This window comes from Myxocyprinus asiaticus, chromosome 27 (genome assembly GCF_019703515.2).
Source record: "Myxocyprinus asiaticus isolate MX2 ecotype Aquarium Trade chromosome 27, UBuf_Myxa_2, whole genome shotgun sequence".
In the NCBI taxonomy this organism is placed as follows: domain Eukaryota; kingdom Metazoa; phylum Chordata; class Actinopteri; order Cypriniformes; family Catostomidae; genus Myxocyprinus; species Myxocyprinus asiaticus.
The window spans coordinates 35,381,694-35,407,795 of record NC_059370.1 but is presented as its reverse complement, the minus strand read 5'-3'; the positions used below and the strand labels follow the sequence as shown (position 1 = coordinate 35,407,795).

General features: G+C 38.3%; 1 protein-coding gene across 9 annotated transcripts in view; it reads left to right on the top strand.

Annotated features, from left to right (window-relative positions):
• Positions 1-26,102, top strand: part of LOC127418360 (ecto-NOX disulfide-thiol exchanger 2-like) — a 246,547-nt gene that overhangs the window by 190,179 nt on the left and 30,266 nt on the right. For 7 of the 9 annotated variants that reach the window (XM_051658960.1, XM_051658955.1, XM_051658957.1 and 4 more), the window contains 5 exons: positions 5,118-5,273; positions 13,604-13,810; positions 15,858-16,091; positions 18,419-18,631; positions 24,929-25,035. In XM_051658960.1, coding sequence (XP_051514920.1) covers positions 5,118-5,273; positions 13,604-13,810; positions 15,858-16,091; positions 18,419-18,631; positions 24,929-25,035 — 917 coding nt within the window. Of the gene's footprint in view, positions 1-51; positions 1,044-5,117; positions 5,274-13,603; positions 13,811-15,857; positions 16,092-18,418; positions 18,632-24,928; positions 25,036-26,102 lie in introns of those variants that run through there. The other 2 variants (XM_051658964.1, XM_051658962.1) reach the window with 2 other exon arrangements.

Genomic DNA, 26,102 nt, shown 5'->3' with positions numbered 1-26,102 from the left:
TGCCCCTCCTTTTCTTAAAAAAAGCAAAAATCTGGGTTACAGTGAGGCACTTACAATGGAAGTGAATGGGGGGAAATTTTAAACATCAAAATACTCATTTTTCTAATGTTTAGCCACATAACCATATGCATGTAAACATAACTTTAGTGTGATAAAATCACTTACTAACCTTTTCTGTGTTAAGTTACAGCTAATTTTATAACTTCATTGCCATGGCAATGTAATGTCAACAAACCCTAAAACCCTGAAGTGACTGTAAAAATGACAATTTAAACAACTTTACAGCTAAAATAATACACGGGTTTTAACAGAAGAGTTAATGTAAGTGCTTTTATAAAATTATAAGCTTCACATTTCTGCCTCTGAACCCCCCAAAAATTGCTCAAATTCACTTTGATCGTAAGTGCCTCACTGTAACCCAGATTTTTGCTTTTTTTTTTTTTTTTTTAAAGGAAGGGTGGGACGAGTCTACATGAACTTTTGTGGTAATCAATATTGTGCCACAAATGCTGTAGATTGAGCTTAACTTGTATTGAACCTGGAACATTCCTTTAATTAAAAAATGAAAGTAGACTTTGCTTAATGCTTTCAAAAAATTTGATTAAAATTATACTTCTGAGTGAAAGTAATGAAATTGGCAGGGCTTTTAAAAATCTGAACTACTGGCCCGACAAATCCTTGGGTTAGCTTGGTCTCCTACCATATAGGAATAAAGGAATCATAGGCTGAAAATGATGCAACTCTTTCCCCGCACCTCTCATTTTATCTTCATCGCTCGGTCACACAGGAGCTGGAACTTCACAAGGATTAGCCCCAAGTTGTTTATTTGGTATTGATAGGAGAATTTCAAAGTTTTTCATAGTCTGCTCTGTTCCTTTGGCTGCAATTAATATTTCTCTTTCAAATCCTGTCTTTTGAAAAAGTCCTTATTTTTTTATTTAGATTGTAATCCCATTTGATTATGTGAGCCTCTATTCCTAGAAAACCCAGCAGAAACCAGACATGCCGGGCGTTGGCATCATGAAGTGTGCATCCATAATGCTGTGAGTCACCTCTCAAGTGTCTAGGGTGTCTATCTTATCTTCTGGCTCCATTAGTGTCTATGAGACGGATATATCAGTACTAACACAATCATTAAGGCAGCCAATGTGACGGCCCGCTCCTTAGACTCCTCTGCTTGTTCTTGCTGCACCTCCTGTCCAACCTCTTTTATTGGTCTTGCTAGAGAAGGTCGTGCACCAGGCCTGTCGCCTGCTGCAGAGCGTTCACCTCTCAGATGGACCTGTCCATTCAAATCTCACAGCTCTAAGCTCTGAGTTTATCCTTATCCTCCGTCCTAACCCTACCTGTGAGACACTTTCTGCCCATCAGCTCAGCATTCCAGGCCATTGTGAAAGCTGTTGTGCTTTAATATGATGCAGTCTGAGTTTATTTTTGTCTTTCCTGGCCCAGTTCTTGTTACTGTCCTCTAACAGAGTTTGTTGACAGTGGATTAAGATGTGTAATGTAATACAATTGGCCTGCTTTGTGGCATTCAGGAAGTGTTCGATCATTCATTATCTTGATGAGATGAGTGGAATCTGGGCGAATAGAATCATATTTCTCTACCTTTAATTTTTTGATACTGTGTGGACTCTGGAGTGTTTTTTATTTGTATTTTGTTTCTGTTCATTGACGATTTGATGTGTATTTCACAGAAATAGGGAAGAACTTGTGAAAATATCAAGCTTCAATTCAGATTACCAGATTTCCAAATCAGAACTTTTAAAAAAATGTCCTGGTTCCACAGATTTTTTTATTAGTTTGCTGGGAAAGAAGTCCCTTAGCTGCTACAAGGAGTATTTGAACCACGACCTTAGCTTCTGCAATGAGCATTTGAATGACTTACAAATAATTAAAATATCCCGTGTAATCAAATATTTGAAAATTGAGTTTGTTTGAGGCTCACAGTAAAGAGTAAAAATCAGAACTGTATTTTCAACTATGAAATGATCAGTACATGTTACTTTGGGATGGACAGAAACTGTATCAATCACAGTTTTAAGATTTATCTAAAAGTCATGTTAAAGCATAACAGACTATGGGTGGTCGCTTTAAGCCCAAAGTGTCATTCGATTTTGACGTGAACGCTTAGCGTCTGTGTACAGTCAAATGCTAGCCTTTAAAATTATACCTCAAAATGACTGTGCACACATAAACAGGCGCTACAACTGGAATGTGATATGGGGCTGTTTCTCTTCAGGAGTTTGGACCCATAAAGATGGTTTATATTCCTTCAGACTTCAGTTATAAAATTGCAGGTATCCCCTGTCCTACTCATACACACGTTCTTGATGTGCACATCCACTGTTGTTGTTTTTAACTTTGTATCCTGTTTTTTAGTGGCAGTTACATCTTCTAGAGCTTCTTTGTGATAGCAAAGGCTCAATTATGAGTGTTGCTGCCTTGTGGACCCACTAATTAGTGCAAATTATTCCAGGCTCATTGGCATTCTGTGTGGTCAGAGTACACGCGGTTTGTAAAAACGGGCTGCACGCATTCAGTGCTCAAACACCCTGCTAATGATGAAATTTGCATCACACATCCTGTGCGCATACATCTAGCATTCGCGTCTGACTGAAGTATACCTTGGGCTTTACATGTTTCTATTTTTAGAGTAGCCAGTTCTTGGCGAGAATAAGCTGCAAAGACTAAATGCCAATAGTCGAAAGTCTGTCTCTTTAAAACATTAATCTTATATAGATTTTCCTCGTGATAACTAAATTTGCAGTTTGCCTCACTGTTGTCAACATACTGTGACCACTACCTTTGTGTATAGAAACTTTAGGCTTTGAATTTGATCCCAGAAATGCATAATTTCATTATATATTTATTCAAGTATTTATTTACAGTTTGATTTAAATGTAACAGATCTTTCCTGGCAGAACTTTTTAGGTATTTTTTTTCCCATGCCACAGGCAGAGCTTGCACGCCTGCAAATAAAGGAAATATTTGAAGTATTTGAGTAGAGTGCTCTCAGTAAAGTTAGACAGACTTATAAACTCAGCCTCGCCACAGGTGCAGCAGAGACCACAGAGAGTGAGGGCTTCGTCATTTCCATTTCAAAGAGCTCCACGCTGTCATGCAGCTGTAGTCTAAACCAATACCTGTAAATGAAAGCCAGTGTTCACTTTTTTGCCCACAGAATTTTACATACACCATAGCCAAATACATTTAAACTCAGTTTTTCACAATTCCTGACATTTAATCGTAGAAAACATTCCCTGTCTTAGGTCAGTTAGGATCACTGCTTTATTTTATGAATGTGAAATGTCAGAATAATAGGAGATATAATGATTTATTTCAGTTTTTATTTCTTTCATCACACTCCCAGTGGGTCAGAAGTTTACATACACTTTGTTAGTATTTGGTAGCATTGTCTTTAAATTGTTTAACTTGGGTCAAACATTTTGGTAGCCTTCCTCCAGACAGAACTGGTATAACAGAGTCAGGTTTGTTGGCCTCCTCGCTCGCACACACTTTTTCAGTTCTGCCTACAAATTTTCTATCGGATTGAGGTCAGGGCTTTGTGGTGGCCACTCCAATACCTTGACTTTGTTGTCTTTAAGCCATTTTGTCACAACTTTGGAGGTATGCTTGGGGTCATTGTCCATTTGGAAGACCCATTTGCGACTGCGCTTTAACTTTCTGGCTGATATCTTGAGATGTTGCTTCAATATATCCACATAATTTTCCTTCCTCATGATGCCATCTATTTTGTGAAGTGCACCAATCCCTCCTGCAGCAAAGCACCCCCACAACATGATGCTGCCACCCCATGCTTCACAGTCGGGATGGTGTTCTTCGTCTTGCAAGCCTCACCCTTTTTCCTCCAAACATAACAATGTTCATTATGGCCAAACAGTTCCATTTTTGTTTCATTAGACCAGAGGACATTTCTCCAAAAAGTAAGATCTTTGTCTCCATGTGCACTTTGGGGCAGTGGTTGCTCAGCAGTTAAGGTCAGGGGTTGAGCAAGGCCCTTGACCCTATCTGCTCCAGTGGTGCCGTATCCTGGCTGACCCTGTGCTCTGACCCCAGCTTAGTTGGGATATGTGGGGAAAAAAAAGAATCTCACTCTATATGTGCAAATGTATAATATGTGACAAAATAAAAGGCTTCTGAAGGCTTCTTCTTCACTTGCAAACTGTAGTCCGGCTTTTTAATGGCAATTTTGGAGCAGTGGCTTCTTCCTTGCTGAGTAGCCTTTCAGGATATGCCGATATAGGACTCGTTTTACTCTGGATATAGATACTTGTATACCTGTTTCCTCCAGCATCTTCACAAGGTCCTTTGCTGTTGTTGTGGGATTGATTTGCACTTTTTGCACCAAACTATGTTCATCTCTAGAAGACAAAATGCGTCTCCTTCCTGTGCGGTATGATGGCTGCGTGGTCCCATGGTGTTTATACTTGCATACTATTGTTTGTACAGATGAACATGGTACCTTCAGGCATTTGAAAAATGCTCCCAAGAATGAACCAGACTTGTGGAGGTCCACAATTTTTTTTCTGAAGTCTTGGCTGATTTCTTTTGATTTTCCCATGATGTCAAGCAAAGAGGCACTGAGTTTGAAGGTAGGCCTTAAAAATACATCCACAGGAACACCACCAATTCAGTACACATCCTATCAGAAGCTAATTGTCTAATGGCTTGACATCATTATGTGGAATTTTCCAAGCTGCTTAAAGGCACAGTTAACTTAGTGTATGTAAACCTCTGACCCATGGGAATTGTGATATAGTCAATTAAAAGTGAAACAATCTGTCTGTAAACAACTGTTGGAAAAATTACTCATGTCATGAAGCAGATGTCCTAAACGACTTGCCAAAACTATAGTTTGCTAATATTAAATCTGTGGAGTGGTTAAAAAATTTGTTTTAATTACTTCAACGTAAGTGTATGTAAACTTCTGACTTCAACTGTATGTATCAGTCTTATTTGTTTATTTATTACTGAGGGAGAACATTTAGCTTTCTAGCATTTATTTGTGCTGCAACAGAATAGTACCATCATGTAGACTGAAGGGTTTTTTTTTAGCCTATTCATTTGTGATACCCTGTGCTCTTTTCCTGCAGATTTTGACCCCAGCCTTGGCATGGTGACTGGTATTGCCCCAATGAACCCCATGATGCCCGGCCTTGGGCTTGTGCCCCCACCAGTTTCACAAGACATGCCCATCGTGAAGGAAATCGTCCACTGCAAGAGTTGCACTCTCTTTCCACCCAACCCCAGTGAGTCTTCCTCTCTCACATACACACGCATCCTCACAGCCCTCTCCTCTATATTTTCCCCAGTCTTATTTGCGAATACATTATATCTCACTCCATTTACCTTGTATGCAGTGATAAGCATTATGTTTAACCCTCATGCATTTTAAATGATATTATTGACTTCAGCAACCTGATCCGATATGCCGACCAAATGAAAAGACAGGCAGAAATTGCTGATATAGCTGAGATAAAACAGACAAGAGAAACTGTTCAGACTGTCAGTGGACTCCTGTGGAGTCAGGGTAGATGTCATATTTAATGTGAAGCATATGGAAGTAAGGCTGTCGGGAAGACGTAAAGGCTAAATCTGTTGTAAAGTCATAGGAGCCGTTCACACCAAACATGTCCTTGCGCTAATAAAGCTAGAGCAATTCCACAAATGCACTGATGAGCCTTGAGATGACTTCTTACCACTTGAAGTTCTTTGAACTTGACATGACGTCTAAAAAACAAGGCAAAAACGGCTTGATGCAGCACATTAATAAAATAAAAAAAAGTTCTTCTAGTTCATTTTTACAAAGAGCAACAATTAAAAAATAGAGCAGACCAACTCAAAAGCACAGTGAATGTCCCATTTAAGGTGTGGTGTGTAATTTTTGTCACTGAATTGCAAAAATAATTTTTAAATAGGTTTACCATTCACTACCCTGTCTGCAATTGGTCAAAAACAGATAGTCCCACCTCAAACTTATGTCATTGCTTGAACCATTGTTGCTATGTCAGGCTGGTCAGGTCACTCAAACAAACAGAGCAATGTTTTGATAGTGCCACATAGTCAGTGTCTATACTTTTTAGGGAAATCAGCCTACAAATGGCTTACTTATGGTTGCCTTTGCATATTATGCTGGGATTGGAGAAAGTATTTGAACATCAAAAAGATTACACACCTTACCTGAAAGGTCCTAAGAGGATTTTTTTTTTTTTCCTTCTGGAATTTCTAACTATTTCACCTGTTTTCAACAGTTTAGTTCATTAAATAGACATCAATTCCTCACAGCCTTGTTTTCATTTGCATCAAATTAAATATTAAACATTCCGTCTACTCTGAGTTCTGTGGACTGACTATTAAAATTCTAAAAAGACTATGATGGCCTTGCAGGGCATGTCACTTTGATGAGATGAGGATATGATTTTAAGTGCCAGCTGTCACTCAAAGCTTCAAACTGACAGACAATAGAAGTGCTGTGTTTTTTTATTTGAGAGAGGAGCTGTCATCCATTTGTTTGTTTACCCTTATATCCCCCTCATTCCACCAGCTGAATGAGCTCATCTAAATTCGGCTCTTGTCATAGAGAGAGAGGTCAGGCAGAAGAATGAAATAGGAGGGGGCTGTCCGGGGGGAATGGGGTGAAACTCTGCCTGTAATTGGACAGTTGACCTCTAAGGAGACTGAGGTGTTCTGACATGTAAAATATGCCACACAGCAAGAGGAGGGTCAGAGGAGACAGATAAGCTTCCTGCCTGCTGATCACACACCGCATGCACATCTGCAATCACAGGCTAGCTGTTCTCGTAATGGTACGGTCAGCTCACCTGCACAGTGTCCTAACCCACCTGTCTACAAGAGAGTGACGGACTGACACGCCTGCCCTGGACAGTCTAATGCTCAAACAAATGATGTTATACGTTGATTGACACCAGAGCAGGAAGTACAAGAGAAGCGTTCAAAACATGACACAACAACCATGATGCTCAGCTACCATCAAGTCAGGGTGGATATTGTAAATGAAAACAACAACCATGAGTATAAATCTTTTAAGTAAAAAGAAAAAAATACGTTTACAAATATAATATGAAAACAGAACAGAATTATAGAAAAGAAACAACTACAAAACAATAAAAAAACTAATAACCCTGCCTCAAGTTCATGTTTATTGAAACATTGAAATACGTTTTTATCAGTTTGTCATATTTTAAATGAATGAAATACAATATAATAATTAAAAAAATACAAGCACTAGTTTGTAAAAGAAATAGAAATACAGAGAATATATAATATCAAAAGAAAAGCTAGTGTCAAAGCTAATGAAAACCTGAATAATCCTGCCTCAAGTTTATGTTGATTGAAACAGGCTAACTATTGATTTTTCGTATTCTGTGTTTGCCAGAATTTTGAGTGTTCTTCTTGTTCAAATCAAAACTAATTCAAAATTGCAAAGCAATGTGGATATTTTTTCAAGAAAACTCTTTTGTATGTACACTATTGGTCAAAAGTTTTGAAACACTTACTCATTCTTTATAAAAAAAAATTTTTTTTTCACATTTTAGAATAATGGTAAAGTCATCAAAACTATGGAATAACATAAATGGAACTGTGGGATTTATGTTGTGTTATATTTTAGCATCTTCAAAGTAGTCACCCTTTGCCTAGAATTTGCAGACATGTACTCTTGACATTTTCTCAACCAGCTTCTTGAGGTATCACCCTGGGATGCTTTTTAAACAGTATTGAAGGAGTTCCCATCTATGCTGGGCACTTAGTGGCTGCTTTTCTTTATTATTTGGTCCAAGTCATCCATTTCAAAAACTTTTATTTTATTTTATTTTTTTTTATTAAATTTTAGTTTTATAATGACATAAATTAATATGGTGGCACAATTATATTTTTGTCTACAAAACTAATTTCAAACATTTAAGCATACACCTTCAGATCAAAAGATTTTTAAGATCATGAGAAACATTTCAGTCAAGTGATTCAAAACCTTTGACCGGTAGTGTATGTTGTCTTTGAAGGTCAATTCGATTTTCACACCAAGATTTCTGTCCAGCTTGAAAAATGTTTTGCAAGAATATTCGATTGTCTGTAAAGGAATGGATTTTCTTTAGGAATGTGACCTTGTCATAATTCACGAGATCGATAATTCAGATCGATAGTTCAATTGACAACAGAGGCAACTTGCTGTATATTGATCCTAGAATCCTTTCACGGCAACATGAAAGTACGGTTCATAAGCACGAGATGTCACAGGAAAACCTGGTCATTCTTTCCATTCCTTCTGTGTTTGACCAGTAAAGGGTGATTGTGGCAAGCATCTTGAGGAGAAATAGAGGAAGAGGGATGTAGAACAAAGACCTACTTGTTTCTGGGGCTGAATAGAGGGGCATCAAATTGTAGAATTGTAGTTTTAAGTGACAGTGAGGTGAAAAGAGAAACTTGAAAGAGATGGCCATGCCGGTGCAGTGCTGGATGCAGTGAATGCTGTCTGATGAGATTTGGGCATATCCATAAACATGAAAGTCTCTTCTCATCTCGCCCGGATAGAACAGGCTATCATGCACATATCGCACATTGTAACAAGTTGCCTTTTTTCCACACCAGTCCGTGCAGAAGTGGATTTAATAGCTGGTGACAGCTGTGCTCTCCTGACTATGGCATACAGTAATGTGGAGCAATCATTTATGGTTACTCTCACCTCAGTTGCCAGAAAAAAATCATGAAAGTCCTTGTCCCAAGGGGCTGCGATGGCTAATGCCATTTAACATAAAATTTTACAAACTGAAGCCTCTCTGCATCAGCACGTGCTCACTTATTTGTCAAAATCCTTCCATTTTGTCCTTTTACATCTCTCCTGTGTTCTCTTTAATCATAACTTGTTTTCATTTCCTGTATACACTTCTTTTACCCTCTTTGCCTAAGTAGTCCACCCTTTTCTCTCTGTCTTTTCTCATACTCTTTAAGGTAAAATAAGATGACAGATATCAGCATTTATACCATACTGTATGTCATTTATCAGTGTGTTTTAAAGGGCAGCACCATTTTATTTGATTGGTGCTGTATTTAAAACATATGGGCTTCTTGCTGTTATCCTCAATACTTGTTTTTGATTAGATTTGACCATTTCAGATATTTGAAATCTCCTTTTTTTAATTCAGCTCATAGAATCTCTGCCTCAAAGGATCACCAGAAAGCCAAGCTTAAATCTTTCTTTGCAAAAAGAATATATAAAAAAGCGCTGACTACCACACCTGGAGTCGCAGGTTCGAGTCCAGGGCGTGCTGAGTGATGCCAGTCAGGCTTCCTAAGCAACCAGTTGGCCCAGTTGATAGGGTGGGCAGAGTCACATTGGGTTAACCTCCTCATGGTCGCTATAATGTGGTTCTCGCTCTCGGTGGGCGCGTGGTGAGTTGTGCATGAATGCCGCAGAGGATAGCGTGAAGCCTCCACACACGCTAGGTCTCCACGGTAACGCGCTCAACAAGCCACATGATAAGATGCGCAGAATGACGGTCTCAGATGCAGAGGCAACTGAGATTCATCCTCCGCCAAAAAAAAAAAAAGGTATATATAAAACAGAAAGTCCTTCCTGAAATTATGCTATACAATTTTTTCACAGCAGCGGAATGAACCTGTCCTGTCCTGGATCTGCATCCTGCTGCAGAGCTACTTTACCAGCAACTTCAGCACTGCTGCAAACCTTCCCAATCTAGTCTTATTCTGCCGCTCTACACAGCCTCAGCTTGACTTTACTCTATCTCTGCATCACCACTGGCACCCCATTCCAGTCTACTGAGGTTAATAAATGGCCATCGACCAGCTTTCACTCCCTGTCATTTGAAAAGGCCTGGCTTTCTGAAAGACAGCACCGAAGTTCTCAGAGAGAGAACGAGAGGGAGAGAGAGCCCAAGCATGGCTAATATAATCTGTTTTCTTTTCAGACCCTGGAATCCCACAGACTGCACGAAAGGATAGCAAGGATTCAGTGCCCATTTTGTAAATACACCTGCCACCATCAGGCCAATCTGCATATGCTGCCTTTCACTGGCTTATAAACCAACAGCCTTGCCTAAGTCTGTTCCTGACCTTTATATATGGCAAAACTCTCTTCATCCAAGAATTGAGGGAGCATTGTCACTCTACTTCTGCATCTGGAAGCCTTAGTTTGCCCAGAGCTCTGCCAGTCTGGCCTGTTTCCTCACCTCTACCCACTCCCGTTACACATCACCCACACCTCTATACGCCATACCAGTCTGTGCTAGCAGAGGCCTTTAACCTCAGTCAAACTCACTGCTGCTTAAAAGAAATATTATCTGTCTCAAAACCTAGCAAGCTGCCTACCTAGACAGTATTTTGGGGCATCATAGGCACTTTAAGTAATTCAGATTGAACCTAGACAGCATTTTTGGATGCCATAGTAAAGTTCAAACTTTCAGATCAAACCTAGACAGCATTGTTGGACATCAGTGGCATGTTAAAATGTTAAAATCAAACCTAGACAGCATTTTTGGATATAATAGGCATGTTTGAATGTTTGAATCAAACCTAGAATGCCTTTTCGGTATCATAGACATGTTCAAATCAAACCTCAAAAGCATTTTTTTGGACATCATTGTTTTTGAATGTTGGAATTGAGCATTTTTGGGCATCTTAGGTTGTCTTGATAGACAGCTCACTATTTCACTTTGAGACATTTTTTGATGCCCATAAATGTGAAAATCAAAACAAAATGTTTGAACACACCTAAGATGCCCCAAAACACTCAAATGTTTAAATGTTGTTGGCTTCTTGTGAGCTTTGAGACTTGTGGAAGTATACAGTATGACAGAAATATGTCAGACTTGCACATAGCAACATGCTTGTTAGGATAAAGGTTTGCACTTTTTTCATCTGGCTGTTTGCATCTCAGTGGGACTGAAGAAGTTTGTTTTTGATGATTTACATTATGCGCATATGTCTGTCTTCAGTGACAGAAAGTAAGCGCTGGGCGTTTTCCTCACTTCTTGTACCTCACATGTTCCCACACCCACTTTCCTATCAACTTCTTTCCATGGTACGGTTGTCATCTCAACCGTGTATGTGTGCTTGAGCAAATGTGTGTGCAAGATGGAGATAGAGGAAGAGCACAAGATACACCTGCGGCTGTCTTCATTTTAGCTGATTAGTGTTAAGCTTGTTGACGAATGTCTCCCGGTTGAGCGCTCGCAGCGCTGGAGGTACACAGTGCCCTCCTGCATTTATGTTTCAGACCCTCCTGTGTCATTTTAACTCACTCTTCAAAGAAACGCCTTAGACGGTACAGGATATTCAGCCACAGAGTCATGCGATGAGCATTGGTTTGTGAAATAATAGGCCTTGATTTCATCGCTGTTCTGTTTCCACTTTGAGACGTTTAGTTACTGGAGAAACTCTCTTAACCTGTCTCAATCAATCCATCTTCGATCAGATGCATTGTTATATGCAGTTCCACATCGTCATCTTGGAGTGACAATGGAAAAAAATTAGCCAATGGCTGTCATGAAACTTATGAAATGGTGTACTTTGCCGAACTTTCTCCCACACTGTGAACATGAAAACTAAAAGTGGGTGTATTTGATTTAGAAAAGTTCAGAGGTATCATGCTCTTTTCTTGTGCAGCTTCTAAAGCAAACATCAACTCTCTTTTTTTTTATAACTGTATCAAAGAAGAAACTTTCAAGAGACTACTAATGTCAAACCAAAATGTTTCATGTACGTTTGATAAGGTAAACATTTGCTCACATGGGCCAGAAACCAATATTTTTGTTACAGCTCTTTGTAGAAAGTGAAGCTGTTAAAGACAAAACTACTTGTCCCTGAGAGAACCTCATTGATTGCAGTTAAGCTATAACCCTCAGTCTCTGCTCCTCTGATGTCTGCTCCCATTCCATGAAATTTATGAGAAAAAACAACCCCATTTGGGTCAGTATTCAGCATTCAGAGTAGTGTGCCACACATTCTTGGGATTCCGGGGATAGTGCATACATTTTTGCTACATTTGTGCAAATATTTCTACCTGTTAAAGGAATATTTCACCAAAAATACATATTTTATAATCATATTCTCACCTATGTGCTGTTATATTTTCTTAGCAATACGAAAGAGGAATTGTTTTGAAGAATCTTTGCACAACTCTTGCCATACAATAATAGCTTACAGTGACCACAGCTTTTAAGCCCTGTGCAAATTGCTTAATTTTGGTGGTATTTTTGCAGCATTACCTAATTTGCATGGTTTCTTTTATAAATTGCATGCTAAAACAACTCAGACAATACAAGCAAATAAATGAGACCATCAGTGGGTACAATTCATTATTAATGAATTCCCCTCTGAGTGACTTCCAGAGTTACAGTAGTTGGGTAATGATCAGACAGATATTTACAGATATTTAGATATTTAGTTATATTTATGCTTGATAAACATGTACGTAGACTGTACAGAAAATAAATTTCACACCTTGTTATTCACAGCCTGTGACTGACATCTGAATCGTCTTCGTCCAGATGCTTGGCTTACAGTTTTGCATGAAAACTATGTATATTTCCACTAGCATCATGACAGACAATGACAAAGTATGGCTTATTATATTCTTTTCCCCTGACAGGAACTGACATAAACATAAAGCTCATAATGAGCCACTACAATAAACAGGAGTTAGTGGAATATGGGTGATGATGGATGGTGAGTGTTTAGGGGCAGCTGTGGGGTTATATATATAGAGTTATTTACAGTGACTGGCTTACAACCAAACATGCCTGAACTGCTTTGACTCCTCCGTTTGGACCCCCAGTGAGGCCCATAGTTGCCCCTAAGTCTCGGCAGGTGCTTCCTTCAACTGCACTTTTGGATGGCTTTGCGCTTGTTATCCAGACTTTTAACAGGTGTCGGTTTGGTTTCCTCAATGTATTATTTTATTCAGGGTTAAAATGGTTTATCAAGGGCAAATTAGCTTTGTGATTAGCATTCTACCGTTGTGTACTGGTGCAAATTAAACCAATCAAAGACCTTCCACAAGAAATTATGCCAGTCAGAGATGTGGTTTATCTGTTAGCACACATATCCTCCAACACATTGAACTGTGGTGCTCGTACAGCGATGCAAGTTTGAGTCTGTCTCAAGTAATTTCCCGTTTCCATTCCCCTTCTTACCCTCAGTCCTTTCCTGTTCACTCTACTAAAGCTAACAAAGTGACAAAAAGGCCAAAAATAAGATTGATACCACCCTTTTAAGCTGTGTCAACACTATAATTGCTTATATTGTACCTTGGCATATGTTTCTGTCAGCCTGATCAATGGGATTTATCATATTTCAAGTTTTAATGGTCTTCAATTTGAACCCCAGTGTTTTAGATTAGAAGTGGATAATGAATCATTTTAATGCCAAGGTCATGAGAAAAATCATGCGATTGATTTAGTACTGTCTGTTTCATCTTTTTCATACGTGGCATTTAGAGCTAATAATGAGCTATAGACTTGATGTGATCGCAGGCAGTGGGAAAAAAATATCAATGAAAGTAGAGGTGGTAGTTAATCTTCTTGTGTGCTTCTGTTCTTCAAAGACCTTCCTCCTCCTGCCACCAGAGAGAGACCCCCTGGCTGTAAGACAGTGTTTGTGGGCGGTTTGCCAGAGAACGCCACAGAGCAGCTCATTGTGGAGGTGTTTGAACAGTGTGGAAGCATCATCGCCATTCGCAAGAGCAAGAAGAACTTTTGTCACATCCGGTTTGCTGAGGAGCACACAGTGGACAAGGCCCTCTTCCTGTCAGGTACAGATGGTACTGTAGTGAAAACACAGCACTGGACCAATTGGGCAAGTGATTATTCCAAGCCATTGGGTCACCCTTATTGTTGAGCCCTGTTATTTTTTATATATATATAGATATAGATAGATAGATAGTATTATTATTTTTATTTTTTCATTATGGATGTATTAAGCTGTAAATCTTTCAGTTAACAACAGCTCTGAAATTTGTACTTCATAGATTTGTTGATTACTCAACTAACCTTTCACATCGTCATAAACGAGAGAAGAAAAAACTATAAATTAAGGCTTGCACTCCTGTCCTCCTCTCCTCCTCTCTATATGATTTAGAATAATTTCAATTTACCTTTTACCTAATGGAAATGAGGGCCTTGAGTCTACATGTTCTCTCTTGACTTGATGGATTGATGCAGAATTAATTAGATGGGTGGGGCTTCCACACATCACTCAGGGAGCTCAAGAGTGCTAACGACTGTCACTGGCTATCGAGAGCCCCTGACAAAAGAGGTCAATAAGAAGACAAGCGTCGTCACCTAGTAATAAAATTCTGCCTTTGAATACTGGATATCAATCACGGGCCAGCCCGGAAACCGCCTCGACAGCAGTCACATGACCTGCTGCGGTCCGCTTCTCTTATCTCGGCTTCCCAGTGACAAGTCTCGAGTCACATCTTAAATCAGTTTTTGTATGCAAATACTGGAATGTACATCGTGGCCACAGAAAGCAAATTTTATGTGCCGGCCGCTGCAATAATACCCTTTCCATTATTTATATGTCTATGAATGTTGCTCTCTCAGTGAAAAGAGAGCAACGTTGGAACAACAGCCCATATATTATGTGGCCTCGTGACGGAGCTCTGCAGGCCTTTCCATAAATAATGGTGCTCATTTCTAACGTGAACACATTGTGTAAAATATTTAAAAGCATCTGGGGGCCGTAAAGTAGAGATGGAAATGCAGAAGTAAACTGTGACGCTCTCTCTCACTGTCTCATTTCTACTGATACGGCCATCTGGGGATATACATTGTCCTTAAAAACACTTTTCAGAGCTCACTCTTATGTACTCCGAGCATCACAGAATTCACCAGAGCATCTTACAGGTACTGCTTGGCCATTTGTCAAGATACTTTTCTGTTCAGTTTTCTTTTTTATGCTGAAATATAAACCCTGATACAGGAAAATCTCTTTGTTTTTTATTAGTATTACAAGCCCAGATTATTCCCATACTTCATGGATTTTCTTTGCTCGTTAAACTTTTATGTCTCATCTCTCCCATCGCAGTGCACGTTTGGGAATTTTTAGAGTCGTATCATAAACAAATAGGCATGGGTTTGCTCAAATCTGCCAAAACACAGGTTAGAAAGAGTAGTGAGAGTGTCAGAGTGTATGTGTGTGTGTGGGGGGGGGGGGGGGGGTAGAGATTTGGGTGGCTTATGAGGAAAAATTTTTAGGTTACAAACTTGTAATTACAAGGGTATTATGCTATAAATGTTGTTTATGAGGACATTTCTAGTGTCCCCATAATTCAGATTGCTTAAAAAAACATACTATGTTTTTTTTTTGAAAATGTAAAAATGCAGAAAGTTTTTTGTGAGGGCTAGGTTTAGGGGTAGGGGTAGGGTTAGGTTTAGGGGATAGAATCTATAGTTCATACAGTATAAAAATAATTATGTCTATGGAGAGTCCTCATAAGGATAGCTGCACCAGCGCGTGCGTGCGTGTGTCACTTTGTCACATGTCACTTTATGAATCAGTATAGTGGGAATGTGGGGTTTTTGTAATAACATACTTATGGTTTATGGTGAATGTTCAACGTTCTGTTTTTGTTTTTCTGGTGCTCTCATTCCTTTCCTGTCCTGTCCTGTCCTATCCTTTCCCTTTCTCCTTTCCTGTCCTTTATTTTTACTTTTCCTTTTTCCTGTCCCCTTTTCTTTTCCTTTTCTCTTTCTCTTTCCTATTTCCTTTCTGTCTTTGCATTTTGCTTTTAATTTCCTTTTTCTTTTCCCTTTCAATTCCCTTCCCCTTCCTTTCCCTCTTTTCCTCTGGTCTAGGTTATAGAGTAAGGCTGGGATCAAGCACAGATAAGAAGGACACAGGCCGGCTGCATGTAGATTTTGCTCAGGCCAGAGATGACCTGTACGAGTGGGAGTGCAGACAGCGCATGCTAGCCAGGGAAGAGAGGCACCGGCGCAGGATAGAAGAAGACCGCATGCGGCCCCCTTCGCCACCCCCCATCGTCCATTACTCCGAGCATGAATGCAGCCAGCTAGGAGAGAAACTCAAAGGTGGGACACATGCCACATTATTCTCCTGTTTTTGTAGGGAATTCATTTCAAAAACTGAAGAATTCAAAACTTCTTCCTGACGTATGTGAAAAGGCTGGTACAGTCAGTGTGTCTGTTGGCTGGCTGTGTCTAAATGCTATTTGTCTCTTTTGAGTTTGATGTTCCATGCCTTTTAATGGAAACCATCGGTTTAGTGACTGCATCTTGATCCTCTGTCTGGGGAGAGAGAAGTTTTTTTAGATTGAATCAGTTGAAATTAGCGTTATATTCTCTTCGACTTTTCTATATGTAACAGTTTATAGGCAGTGTGTATGTAGTTCAGCTCGCTTTGCAGTGGTTAAAGATTAATTGTTTCTTATGATCAAGTAAAAAGGAAGATATTACACAAAGTGTTTTGGTGAGCTTTTGTGCTTTTTAATGTAGAAAATTGTAGGAAATATCAACAACATCTTCATGTTGGGATTTTTAGCTAGTTTAGCCCCCTCTGTTTAGGCTGTGTAAGGGATCATATAAAGGGTAATATAATGAAAAACATAATTTTCCTTTCTCTTTTGAAATACAAGTTTGTTATACTATCTAGACGTACTCTGACATTCACAACTCCAAGCTAATTAGCACATTAACAAATGACTGACCCGTCAACAAACCAACTTTTATCAAGTATTCAAGTTGGCAGTGTTATAACTAATTTTAACATGCAAAAAGGTTAGTCAACGAAAACAGAAGTAATTTACATATAATAGTGTTAAAGTAACAGTAGCAAAAACAGTTGGTTAATTGGACTGAGAGGGAGGCAAAAATGTAAAACAAAATGTTGACCATTTTTGTTCCAAGAAACCTTGACTGACATAGTGTGTTGGCTTAATAAAAAAAATTAAATGCTACAAAAGTGTAAAATATGGTCCCTTTAAATGAAGGTTAAGCCTATAGGCAGATTAATGCATCTTAAGTGAGATATGTTATGTGTTTAGTTTGCACTTTTTGCACTAATTTGCTAGTTTTATATTAATAAGTAAATAATGAGACAGTATTTAACTGAATTTAATTTATATCTACTTGTTAAATGCTGTTGTACAAATGTTATTCTCATCGAGATTTAATCAAATTGAAATCTGTTTAATGATGGAGAGGGATTTCATATTCATGACATATCTAAAAAGGGTTGATGGATTATTAAGGTTAATTATTTGACAGCATTTTTTATTCTCTGTAGTTAGGACTTCCTGAAATAAAAAGCCCCTAGCAGTGTGTGCGTGGGTGGGTTTGAGTGGTTTACAAGGACATTTTTTGAGGTTAAAAAATGGTAATTACAAGGGTATTATGCTATAAATGTGGTTCATGAGGAAATTTCTAGTGTCCCCATAATTCAAATTGTTTTTTTTTTTATAATTTTTTTTTTTTTTTTATGTAAAAATGCAGAAAGTTTTTTGTGAGGGCCAGGTTTAGGGGTAGGGTTAGGGGATATAATCTATAGTTCGTACAGTATAAAAATCATTATGACTATGGAGAGTGCTCATAAAGATGGCCGCACCAACGTGTGTGTGTGTGTGTGTTTGTGTGTGTGTGTGTGTATGTGTGTGTGTGTGTGCAACAGCAGGATTTGAACAACAAGAACAAAATGATTGTTATCTTTTTATTATTATATTTCTTAATATCTTTGCTCTACAAACAGCAATATTTTTGTGGTCCGCTGCATTGCTTCATCTGTTGAACAGTTAAAGCCAAAGACTGTGGCAAACAGCTTAATAGAACTAAAACATGAGCCAAAAGATAGACTGTTCCTGGTTATTTCCTCATCCTTTTTAATTTACTGATTTTAAACAAACACGACGGTCATAAAGAATCATAGATTGCTGGAGGAGAATCCCTGTGGTATTCATTACGATCTTTTTCAGTTTTCTCCATTTCTCATCTCTTTCCCAATCGAAAGCTTCAAGCCAAAGCTTTGTAGATTTTTGCAATCAGCTTGGCGGTTGGTTTGCCCTCCTGCTAGCACACACCTGAGTATCTCAAAACTTCATGAACAACCCCCCAACATTTCTTTTTTTTTTTCATGCCATATTACCACATTTTACAGAATGCACACAATTAAATCCATGCGTTACGCTTGACAAGATTTTATTGCCTGTTGCATGGCGTATATGTCCTTTTCTGTTTTGTTGTCCTCTTCTAAATATCCTCTAGTCTCTTTTGGCCCAATAAACATGTTCTGCTAATAATTTTTGACACTAGAAGGTCCCAGATGAGAAGTGTTCCTCTCCAACATTGTACTCAGCTCCCTTCCCACCATCTGTTTCTTTCCCACCATTTCTCCTTTCTCCACTCAGATGACTCCAAATTTCCCGAGGCGGTGCGTGTCCTGCTGACCTGGGTTGAACGAGGGGAGGTAAACCGTCGGAACGCCAACAACTTCTATTCCATGGTCCAGTCCTCCAATAGCCACATTCGCAGGCTGATGAACGAGAAAGCCGCCCATGAGAAGGAGATGGAGGAAGCCAAGGAGAAGTTCAAGAATGCCCTTGCTGGGATTTTAGTGCAGTGTAAGTGTTTCTTTATACCGATATTGGTTCTGTTTCAAAAGCTAGTAAAACTTTTTCTCCCCATATGCATGAGCACTATAAGTTCTTAGAGTATCAGACACAATGGAAGCATTCAGCAAATGGGTGCTGTCAGTGACTGCATGATTGCACTTCACTTCCTGCCATCTTGATAGTGCACCCAATGCAGCAGTGCTTTGCACTTGATTGATCCAGTGCCCAGAGAAATGGAACCGAACTACCACTCTTAAACACACACACACACACACACATGTAGTTTTCTTTATGCATGAGCAGGCAAAATTCAGTGCATATTTGATTCAAGTATCTGGGGAGTTTGTGGGTATTCACAGTGAACTTAGAACAATGAGTCCAAAAAAGATGCCACCATTTAATATTTCATTTATACGAAACTCTGGTACAAGAGATAGAAAAATAATAAAGATTTAGCAAGGACACAGCACAGGAAATCTTAGGGTATAAAATGTGAGTCTTGTAACAAACAAAGTTTGCATATTTGAATATCCAACATGGGCATTTGTTGATGAAAATTTATTTAAATGTGTGTGTATGTGTACCATATATTTGTTGAAATTGAAAAACAGCTGGAGGTTTTTAGAAATATTTATTTGGAAAGCTTAACTTTTAAATGTCATGGCAAAGGGTGTTTTAGTGTTACGAAGAAAATCTCCCCAACTTTTGACCTCAGTAGCAGCACAAACACATTTCTCACTATACCCTTCGACATCAGTTACTTTTTTATTTCAACTCATACATTACCTGGTTTTATGGTGATACATGCTTTGATCTGAGATCATTGTGGACTGAAGGTAAGTCCTGCAGGTCTCTCCCTCTTTTGAGCTGAATGCTGAACAGGTAGAGTATTTAAACTGTATTAGTGCACAGCAATAGGCCTGCCATTTTAACATATCTGGTGGAAGATAAACCATCAAGACCTTGTGTCTGCGAATTTGTTAAAGTGCTTAGTCTCTGGACAGCACACCTGATGACCCTTCATAGATTAAAAGTAAGTAAATCAAATCACTTTATTGTCACACAGCCATATACACAAGTGCAGTGGTGTGTGAAATTCTTGGTAACCCCAAATAGTAACTAGATTTCCAAGTGTAAGTGGTTGACTGTTTGCTAAAATAACATAGATTTGAGCTTTGAGAGAATCAAACACCTCTAATGCAGCTTACACACAATTAAAGAAATCAACAACCTGCACACATGCTTAACACACACATACAGGCATTGTGCTTTTCATCCTCAGTAAAACTTTACATGAAGCCAATGTATGATGCATTATAAAGGTATTTATAATGCCTTATTATACACATTGTAATCTGTTATATCTTTTTGGAAATTACTTAAAACCACAGTTTTAATACATTATAATGCTTACGTTTTCATAGTTACACATTTAAAGAGTGAGTAAATGCATTATAATAACACATGATAGCAAATGATGTAACACTTGATCATGTGTTTTAATGCTTTTGACTCTTATGGTACAGTACAAGCATACAGTAGATGCTAAGTATTATAATGTACAGTATTATAACTTTATTTACAAGAACATACAACTGATTATTAAGTTGAATTATGTATACAGGGACATGATAAGGCGTTATGCATCACTTCTAAAGACTTGACTGTTCATTATTTCTGTTCATTGATATGACTGGAAATCATTGAGACATTGCAGGAATAATGCTTGATTTAACAGTCTTTGTATCAAATCGTCTCCCTGTGGTGTCATATATTCCAAATTTGATGGAAACATTCAATGGAGTGGTAAGTTTCTTTGTCTAACTGTCTTACGACATTCTAAGATATCCTGTCAATCTGTGAAGATTGAAGAAACACTGATTTTTATATATTAGGATAACGCGTCTTTAAGTTGCACCTATCCTGATGTTAGATAGAGATTGAAAACCCTAAGGGCCGATTTACAAGCATTTGCAGCCAACAAGAGACACATGTGTATTTACAAATACGTCTCTAGTGGCAGGTTGAAATCCATGGTTTTCAAAAGACAAATCATCACCTTCCCTGAGATACAGGCTTCATCTGCCAGGACATGCCTTCCCCCAACTTTAGGAAAGGTGAGAACATGTACTGTATCTGTAAATCTCCCCCACCCATAACCTGCCTTTTTGAAAATGTTAATTGATTAATATGCAAAAATGAGAGACATTCAATGAAAGACATGCTTGAAATAGTTAGAATAGTTAGAATATTTGTTAGAAAAGTAGAGGGGATATAAATGTAGAGAAAAGCCAGAAATATATATTTGCAAGTATACCAATTCTGACATAAGTGCTTGGCTAACAGGGTCCAGTACATACATGTGTTCTTGCTTTGTTGTGCACTGTAAACCTTAATGCTGTCATTACTGAAAAATTTTACATTAAACATTACTTGAAATGTCAATCTTTGAGCTCAGAACTCAAATATCTAAGTTCCTTGAATTTATATATCTTAAAAATCAATAAACTTAAGATTTTAAGTGTTAATAACTCAAAAGATTGAGTACAAAATTCAGGCTATGTGGAATACCCGGAATAACTTGCACTTGAGTTATTGAATTATTTTACCTAGGTCAAAGGGAACCTATGTGGGCATTTAAATAGTTATAAAGAATCCATAGAGGTTTTAGCTCTTTAGTAGTAATATTTATGTTGTTTTGTTGCAAATAGTTGTTTTTGTGTGATGACACCATTAAGCCTGGTTTATACTTTGGAAGAAGACAAACTTTTTCTCTTGGGCGAATAAACGCACCCTCTGCGAACAAAGCTGGTGTTTATACTTAAGTGCGGCGGAGTTTTAAAATGTGTTAATTTCGGTTAATGGTTGTGTTTTAACATACTGTTCAAGCCACAAGTAAAGCCAATAATGCAGGTTTTTCTCTCCATCGACTGCCACTTTTATCACTGCTTTGCTTCTTTGCTTTATTGAACTTGTCACGGCCTCTTGGACATTTTTAAAAACTCTAATTTTTCTCTACTCATTTGTCGTGGCCGCGCTGTCTTTGTAAAGTTTGTGTTGCATATCATGTAAAAAAAAGTATACTTCTGCACAAGCCTGTTTGCCCAGTAAGTACAGTATAAATTAGCCTTTAGGGTGATCTGTGTCCCCTTTGGTCAAGTTGGACCCTGTTCATTTCATTTCACTTCACCTTGTGCATGTGCAACTGAAGTACAGGTATATATGCATTACAGTGGTGAATTAAGTTTATTTTATGACTGACCTTGAATTGGTTGTAATAGTCCCAATAATTTGAGCTGTGTTATTGTATGATCTAAATTTGAGTCAATTCAACTAAAATTATGAAGTGGAAACAACAGTATTTAAATAGCAAATATGAGTTAAGTATACTTGCATCAAGTTATCTTAACCTAAAAAGTTAAGTTTAATCTATATGAACACCAAGTTAAGTGAACTTAATTGCAAAAGTTTTGGAGATGCCATTACTCAATTCAATTGAGGGATCAAGTTTACTCAATCAGTTGAAAAACGTTTTAGCGTTTTCAGTGTGGTGTTAACACCCCCAGTACTCAAGTTCTAATTTGCTCGACAAGATTCTTGTCAAATGGTCAAGTGGTGGCTCAGCGGTTAATGCTCTGGGTTAATGATCAGAAGGTTGGGGGTTCAAGTCCCAGCACTGCCAAGACACCACTGTTGGGCCCTTGAGCAAGGCCCTTGACCCTATCTGCTCCAGGGTAGCCATATCATGGCTGACCCTGTTCTCTGAAAAAAATAATTTCACTGTATGTGTGCAAAATGTGTGATAAATTATTAATTATAATTATATAGCACCCCTTGTGTCAATGCTGAGGATGTAACTCAGTTGCACTTCCTTAAGAATTGCATTCTGACTCATTTCAGAAGTCAACAATGCATGGAATCGAGCTTGCGCTTGCGTTCATGTACTTGCGTAGACTATATGCATTTTTCCACCATCAGGCCAAACATTTCTGAGCATAGTAACGATTTCAGTAACACTTCCACTTGAATACAGTTAGTTCACTGTGTTCTACTGTGCTGGTGGAATGCCTTTAGTATGTGGCAACTCAGGATTGGTCACTTGCTCAGTCAGTCCATTCTAATTCTGATTTCACAGCACCAGAGTGGAAAAAGAGCCAGGAACAGCATGATTCCGCAACGAGAACCATTCGGTCCGATGGTGGAAAAGCGGCTTACATTTTAGGCCTAAGATGCAAGTTATACCTTTACTACACAATTACAATACATAATTGGTGTTTTATTGTATTCATGTCAATGGGGAACAGGCAAAATGTATTTGCACTACTGACACTGGTGTGTCATACAGCACCACAGCAATGTTCAATGTTCCGCACATCAGAAAAACCACTCAATACACTTCTATACACCTGCACACGTACACCCACCTACAAGCTGTTAGATGCACATGCATACACTCAGGCACATGCTTTCCCTCCCAGCTTTGTCATCGATCTCTTCCATTGAATTAAAGGATGCTGAAGTCACTATAGATCTGGCCTCTCTCTCGAGCATGCCTTTGCTGCAGACAGACGTTTGACAGCCTTCCAAACTCTCCAGGGTTTTTTAACCCCTTAATAGGGAGGGGAAGGAGGAGGGGGAGAGGAAGGTGAAGAGAGGAAATTGTTGAGTGTATCTGCATAGGTTATACATCTTACCATCAGTTATGATGTCATGCATCCATCAAGACTTTGGCATCAGTGTTTCTGTCTCGCAGTGCTATCAGTTAAGTTGAAGGATGCACTGATGTCAGTTCCCAGGCACCGGTTTCAGTGTTAATACACAGATGATTTGTCTAAAACTCTTTGAAATGTGATAATCTCAAATAAACTAGTTATGTGAGTAGCTACAGTATTAGGCCTGACAGATTTCTCTAATAAGTATTAGACAAACAAATATTGGTTTAGAATAATTGAAGGGTTTTGTGGTGTCAAAGATGTCATAGCACCATATTCCATTAGCAGCTGTGATTCTCAACAGCTGTTCTTTTTTTAGTCCTTAGCCTTCCTCCTGTCTTTAATTTTAACAGGAAATTAATGTCATGTACCTCGAGACATTCAAAGCTCTCAAGCCCCCCAAAATAGTTGATTGACTGCCTTGTCTCTTAATTCTAAACAGATGATGGAAGGTTTGCTCTAATGAGTTTACATAAGTGAGACATTCTTTCTAATCTATACACAGTGAAGTAATGAGCTCAGCCTGTCATAGATGAAACATTAATTTCATTAGGCTTCCACTCAATGTCTCCTAAGACGATTCGCTTATGTTTTCCTCTCTTGTTATTCGCTTTGGATAAAAGCGTCTGCCAAATGAATAAATGTAAATGTAAATGTACTCTTACAAAATGGAAGGGATCCTTTGACTATCCGGTCAATGAAGGTGAGAGGTGTTGTGGTAATTGACAAAGAAGAAATATTGCCTGGAAAAGTTGTTCTCAGGTAAAGCTAGAAAATTCACTTTGCTACTGATTGATTTCCCCAAAAGTCTTCCCAAGTCTAAACTACCTGTGGATGGATAGTGCTGGAGAGATTGATAATGATTTGCAACACAAAAGATCTTATTCAGATCATCCCTGTAGCTAAGTCACCCCAGCTCAGTGTTTGTTGGTGATTTTCTTTGAACCTGTGAAATATCCTGGTCCTATTCTACTCCAAAATCAAGAGAAACAAATAAAATACTATATTTTGCATATAGAAAATGAAAATGAGGCCTATTTTTATGGCTATTACCCCCCAGTTACCATAATGCTGAAAAAATGGGTCTTTATGATATTTTAGTTATGGCATATTTAAAGTGTAAAGTATTTATACATCATAGTTGTACTCCCTTGGTACTGCCTTTCATTTTTTTTTTCATTGTACAACATATATTTTTTTTCCTGTAAAGACTATTATGATAATGAGAATCATCATTTAAAACAATGGAAATAGTAAAATGTCTAAACCCTTACGGTAATGAGAATTGGGGAGGTAAAATGTGCCTGAAAAAAAATGCAAAACATCCAAATGATCCTAAATGAAGGCTTCATTTTCTTTATGCAAAATTTAATTTTGTATTTATTTTATATTGATTTGAGGTTAAATATGACCAGGACTTTTTCAAGTCAGATTTCTTGAGAATCACCCATGTACTGTATAGAGGGGGGGAGGGGAAAAAACATCACTTCCGACCTGACACAAGTTTTTTCACTCCTCTGCACCTTCCCAATCGCCCCTCTCTCTCTTTCTTTCTTTGGATGCCCCAAACTGGCCCCTGCATCCCCTGCCACAGTTGAGCAGATTGTGTCTGTATTCCACGCTGCCTCCAAACAAAAGGCATGGGACCATTTCTCCAAAGCCCAACGCAAGAACCTGGACATGTGGCGAAAGCAAGCAGAGGTTGGTGTTTTCATTTCTTTTCGTGAATATGTTCATGCTTCACATTTACAGTGATAATTATGTGAATGTTATGCTTTCCTCTGTCCATTTTCCCTTCCCTACAAGCACTCAATGTATCCCTTAACTGAAGTCCAATTATTTTTCTTTGATGTGAATGTTCATTGAAGCCAAGAACGTTTGATAACTGAAACACTCAGCAGTAAGATTTCTCAGCAGCTGACAGCCATTCGGCAGGTAACACTAAGCAACTCTTAACAAAAAAAAATATAGATTATAGGATTCCTGCAGCCCAACTGGCAAAGCATAAAAACGGCTTTAAAAGGTTTTAATTCCCAGGGAACATACATACTACTTGGATAAAAGTGTCTGCCAAATGAATAAATGTACACTGAATATACCAAAGCTCAATACAAGAGAAAAATTCTTATGGTCGATAGAGGATTGAAGCAGAACCTTTTATTCATAAGTGAAACTGCATTTTTCTGTTCAAGTAAAATGTTTTTTTTTTTTTTTCCTTTGTTTTCTATGGTCATTAGGTAAGTTTTGAGAGATCTCTTTGATTATTAGTGCACGAAGACCCAATCTGGTATGTAATTAGCACCTTAATTTTCATTGCAGGCAGCATTAAAACACCATTTTACATGGATCAGAGGGTTGATATTGTTTACATCTAATAAAGATGATTCTAATATTAGAACTCTTGCTCTGCAAATGATTGTGGAATCAATTAAAGGTGCTGTAAGTGATTTTTTTCATGGGAGATTATGCAAAAAATGTTCCTACTCCCTTAAAGATATTAATTTAATAAGTGTCCTGAGGTATCTCACTGGTCTCCGTGACAACTCTAGACTTTGTAAACAGCAAACAAACTTGTCCATGGACTGCGGACATTGACACTTTTCACCTGTCAGTCATTTTGCTCGTTCTCATAGTGTTGTATTTGAAGCGGATCATTGAGGCTATGATTCATAATGTTGTCAGTTGAGGGCGCTATTGTTCCACTGTTGAATTTGACAGCCACAGGAACATTGATGCTTTTTTGCTTGGTTTTGCTCTCAAAATTATAT